This window comes from Passer montanus, unplaced genomic scaffold, assembly GCF_014805655.1.
Source record: "Passer montanus isolate IOZ18808 unplaced genomic scaffold, ASM1480565v1 scaffold2, whole genome shotgun sequence".
Classification (NCBI taxonomy): Eukaryota; Metazoa; Chordata; class Aves; order Passeriformes; family Passeridae; genus Passer; species Passer montanus.
In genome coordinates, this window is record NW_024366591.1 from 3897704 (window position 1) to 3903091 (window position 5388).

The following is a 5388-nucleotide window of genomic DNA, read 5'->3' on the forward strand; positions in this document are numbered from 1 at the left end:
AAAAACGTTAGCCATACAAAAATGGTTATTTCTTAATTTTAACTTGGTGCTCCTCAAGAATTACACCAAAACCTTCACAGTAAATACTGGTGATAGGCAGTACTATGGTGCATTAAGCTGTTCAGTCTTGCCAAATTACTGATGGAATTTTGCTTTCCACTGGAGAAAAACCTGAAAGTTTCCCTCCACAGCAACAGATCTCAGGAATCATGTGGAAGTTTCTCTCTCCTGTTACCTCCCATCCCATCCTGTCTTGCTCTTACAGGGTGTTGCAAACCCTCTGGATATTTACCCTTGGTGGAAAAGCACCAGGTGTATTTAAACTAGGTAGCATCAAGTCCAAGTATTTAAGGGATACCAACCAAAAGAGCAAATATTCAGCATGAATAGTTTGTATGGAGAGGGATGAGAGAGATTCACATCAGCCCTGTCAATACCATCAAATTTTAAGGCACCATTCTGCAATGGATGCTCTCAGGAAACATCAAGGACACAGAAACATCAAGTGAACTAACTCCTACCCTTAGCTGCCCTCCTTCTCCTACATTAAAAAAGCAACAAAGGAATATCTGGCATGAGCCACGATGCTGAATACTTTCTTGTCTGAGATGCGAAAGAATCAACTTTCTGTCAGAAGTGAGAAACTTTTTCATACAGCAAGAAAAGCAGCCTTAGCCTTTCAATTCACCTTGGGCTTTTACTTTGCAAGCTTATCTGCAGCAGATAGGCACTACAAAAAATTAATTGAAGAGCCTGGCTTAAAGCCCACTGAGGTCAGATGACCTCTGTAAGCGGCTGGAAGCAATATAAAGCACAACACCTTCTAAATCTTTACCTCAATCTTTTGTGGAATCAAGCACGGGCCTGAAATTTGAGGAAGTCCCAGTTGTCCAAAAGAGTTTGACCCACAGGACAGCACTAGGCCAGATCCTGCAAAAAATGAAGTGTTAGAATCAGTAAAGCCATGAGCAATAGCACTGTAACATAACAAGGATAATAACACAGCCAAGTAGATCTAGAAATTACCTAATATGTCGCCTTACAAAGCCCCTGAGGCCAAAGGCTCCTGGTCTTACACACCACATCCAGAAAAGGTCTCAAGTTCACTGGGACACAAGGAACAGAGTGATTCAACTTGCAAGGCAAGTAGCTTAAAACCTGTGAGTGCCAGCATGTAGAATCATAGAACAGTTTTGGTTGGGAGGGACCTAAAGATCATCCAGCTCCAACCCCCTGCCATAGGCAGGAACACCTTCCACTATCCCAGGCTGCTCAGAGCCCCATCCATCCTGGCCTTGGACACTGCCAGGGATGGGGCATCCAGAGCTCCTCAGGCAACCTGTGCCAGGGCCTCATCACCCTCCCAGGAAAGAGATTTTTCCTAATAACTAATCTAAACCCTTCCTTTTTGAGTTTAAAGCCTTCACCCTTTGTCCTATCACTACAAACCCTTGTAAAAAGTTCCTCTGCAGCTTTCCTGGGGCTCCTTTAAGGTAATGAAAGGTCACTCCTATCGCAGGTGTCCCAGGGCAGATGCAGCCTTTAGTTGACAATGGGGCTGTGCTGCTTTGTGACCATAATGCAACATACAATACAAGGCAGTATAATTACAGGGGTGGTAGTTCCTTTGCTAAATCTATGACTGAGGTACAAAACACAGAACACCATGGCCTCAGTTGTGCCATTTTAATCAAAGTAGGTAGTACCTTACTATTCAATCTGCTCCACTGATGTCAGAGAGATTTATCATGTGGATGGGACTAGTCAAGGTACTACTAAGATTGATTATGGATGTCATGATTGGGTACTTGATAATGAGCTGCAAACAAGTTCTGAACCCATTACTCTTAAGAGAATTTTTGAATGTGATCATCAGTAGTATTTGCTATAAAGTGAAAGCCATCTTTCAAGTATGTCAGGTTTCAGAGAATGGCTAAATCCTGAATTCAATGCTAAACTAAATTCCATATAAGGTTAAGAGAATTTGTCCAGGGTTAGGACCTTCTCCAAGCTCAGCCTTTCCTCACAGGAGAGGTGCTCCATCCCTGTGATCATCTTGGTGGCCTCTCCTCTGGACTCACCCAGCAGGTCCCTGTCCTTCCTGTGCTGGGCCCCAGAGCTGATGCAGCTGCAGGTGGGCTCTGAGCAGAGCAGAGGGGCAGAATCCCCTCCCTGCCCTGCTGCCCACGGGGCTCTGGTGCAGCCCAGGGCACGTTTGGCTCTCTGGGCTGGGAGTGCCATGGCTGGGGCATGTCCAGCCTCTCACCCACAGCACCCCAAGTCCTTCTGGGCAGGGCTGCTCTGGATCTGCTCATCCCCAGCCTGTGCTGGTACCAGGGGCTGTCCTGACCCAGCTGCAGCCCCAGCACTTGGCTTTGTTGAATTTCCTGAGGTTCCCATGGGTCTCTTCTCAAACTCATCCAGGTCCCTCACATCACACAAGCAATAGCATCATGGAACTTTCAGCACATTCTCTACATCAAGGTATTTCTTCAGCTCTTAAAGATTTACCTACTAATATGATTGTAAAATCCCAGCCACATGCAACTTGTTTTACACAAAAGCCAGACAGGGCAGTGCACAAAGTAAAATGCAGCACATCCTCTGTGTGATTCAATCCCAGCTGCCCATCTTTGTTGTGGCCACATACAAAGAGCTGTCCTGCACCTGGAAGAAAAACAAACAAATTATGTTCCACTTCACAGACTAAAAAGAGAAACCTACATCTGTGAGATCCTGTGGCAAACGCAAACAGTGATTATGTATCACGTTAGGCACTGCAGTCAAGTAAAAGTTAAGAGAAACAGTTCTTTCTGATGCATCAGAAATATCTCTGAATAACTACAGCTGTGGAGAGCTGGGTCTGTCAGGGGACACAATCCATATGGTGAGACAGGCACCTCTCACACCAAGATACTTTTTTTATCATGTTCACATCTGTCTGTATTCTTTCTTTACATAATTATCTGTGGCATACAGCACAACCTTTCAAGGGCCAGATGTTATGCCCTGGTTCTTACATTACCACTTCTTAAGACTGAATAACCTCTGACCCCTCCTTCCCACCCCCCAGCCTCAATACAGAAAATTTGGTGTCTTTGTATGAAAGAAACGGCTGAAGAAACAGTCCTCACACAGCCACGAAGTAACCACACAATATACAAGCAACAGGAATTTCCCCCAAATATCGAGTTAACTGGGCAGAGAGGAAGCTGTTTGGCAGCTGAGGATTGTGCTTGCTCAGGAACAGCAGCCACAGAAAGGTGGCAGCACTGAACTAAGAGGGAAACGCACCAAAAAAAAGAAAACAAGTGATTAAAAGCCAAACACCCCGTGCAAGAGCAGTGTTTTTACCAGTGATAACTGCAGAATGTCCCCCTCCTCCAGCAATGCTTGCAATGTCTTGACATTTGCAGGAAACATCTTTCAGGGCCTGAGGAACCAGCACGTCCTCTTTATGACCAAGACCAAGTTGTCCATAGCTGTTTGCACCCTTCAAATGCACACAGAAAAATAACACATTTTTTTAAAAGTTAACAAAAGAAGTACACATATATTCCCAAGGACGAACAAGCATATTTGGGATATCCCACGGGTTAACCTGCTCCTAAAAATCCCCTGATATGACATAGGATTCCTAGGATTACAGACCAGGGCTGTCCTAACTTTGCTGTCATTAAGGGTGTCTGTGCAGCCCCAGTATTTCAAAAAGCATACCGGAATACAGCCTGTTAAAACTTCAACTGCAGACTCACAGTTAATAAGGAGGAGAACCTTTCTATCAGGATGATTACCACACATTTATTTTAATGCAAATAATTCCCACTCATCACTAAGGTCTCATTCATGCCACTGCTTTCTGGCAGGCTACCTCCAAAACGAGAACAGAAAGACTTTCTTTTGGAACCTAAACAAGTAAATCAGAAACATTAACTAAACTAAACATTAACTAAACTCATTAACTAAATATTTTAAATTAAAGAGGTCCAAATGAAAATATACCAATTGCAGGTAGCATAAATATATAGGTACAAAACTGTAGCTACAAAACCCACCGTGGAAAGCAGCAATTGTCAACATGGTAACAAGTCAGGGAATTTCTTAGTCAGTTTCACCTCTGCGTTCAACCTTCTTTCACAAAAAAGGGGATACTTTCATCTTCCCCGTCCCACACACCACCGTAACACTGCAAACCCACAATGCACACAGGTGGCAATCTCCAAGAAATCCTATCCCTACCTCACCTGGGCACCCATCTGCTCGCCACTTATCCCCACCTCCCCCGAAAGATGCAGCACCTGGTGAATGTTGGAAGTCCCCACTCGGCAATAAGCACTTTGTTCCCACAGAAACACGGCACCCGGCACAGACCCAGAGGCTGCCCGCCCCGGCCCAGAGCTGCAGCGGGGGGACGTGTGGGGAGCGGAGCCGCACACCGAGCTCTCGCCTCACAGCCGCTGCCGGTGATACGCACTTGAGGGCACGGCAACACTTAACAGGCGCAATTCTTCTTAAAGGATGTCTCACAACCTCCCGTTGTAGCCTGTAACTCGCCATGAATTTTCAAGCCTTCAAAGCCAGGCAAGCCGCAGAAGGACTTGAGGGGCTGGGAGCCACACGCGGTATCCCAAGGCCAGCATCACTCCAGCCCCGGCCCCGCGGCGCAAATGGGGCTGAGCAGCGTGAGGGACGCCCCCGGCACGGCTCCCACCCCGGCTGTGCCCGCCGGGAGACACCGCGGCCCCGCTGCCCCGGGCCGAGCGCCCAGCATCCCGGGAGGGCGAGCAGCGGCCCCGCCACCCTCCCGCCTCCCGGCACGCCCGGGCCGTGCCGAGGGCCCACTCACCCAGGCGAACAGCTGGGGCTCCATGGGATGGGGCCGGCAGCTCCCGGCGCTTCCCGCCGCCCGCGGGCCGGGCAGGAAGGGGCGGGCACGGGGCGGGCTCACGGGCGGGCAGTGCCCGAGCCGCACCGGGAAACGCCGGCCCCGAGCGAGCGAGCGAGAGAGCGCTTCGTGTTTGCCAGGAAATTCACAAATGCCAGAGGTTCATGGCCGAAAAAGGAGACAGAGGAGTCCTGCAACTTTATGCGAATAACGGGAGAGTCCACCGGGGCGCACACCTGCGGGGTTTTCTCTCTCGGTTTCAGAGGGGGCACCCTCCTCTCATCCTGAACTCCCGGCCGCATGTTGCCCCTTCCTTTCCCCGCTGGCTGAGGCGCTAGGAAGGCACAGCCTTCCCGAACCGCCCACCACATATCCCTCCTTGAACCTCGGGCTGTGCAGGCACTTGTCTGGGTCAGGAGCCGAGCTGCTTGGGCTCTGCAACAAACCCGCTGCCCAAAGCCAGCAGAGACATCGGGACCCATGTCAGTGGCGTTAACCCCCAC

The 5388-nt window shown here is 48.9% G+C and overlaps 1 protein-coding gene across 1 annotated transcript in view; it reads right to left on the bottom strand.

Annotated features, from left to right (window-relative positions):
* The window catches only part of SERGEF (secretion regulating guanine nucleotide exchange factor), a 140404-nt gene extending 135421 nt beyond the window's left edge, over positions 1 to 4983 (bottom strand). Inside the window, 4 exon segments of the mRNA XM_039706974.1 lie at positions 836 to 930; positions 2512 to 2667; positions 3355 to 3493; positions 4847 to 4983. Of these exon segments, the coding sequence (XP_039562908.1) occupies positions 836 to 930; positions 2512 to 2667; positions 3355 to 3493; positions 4847 to 4870 (414 nt within the window). The 5' untranslated portion in view covers positions 4871 to 4983.
* Between the last annotated feature and the right edge of the window lie 405 nt (positions 4984 to 5388).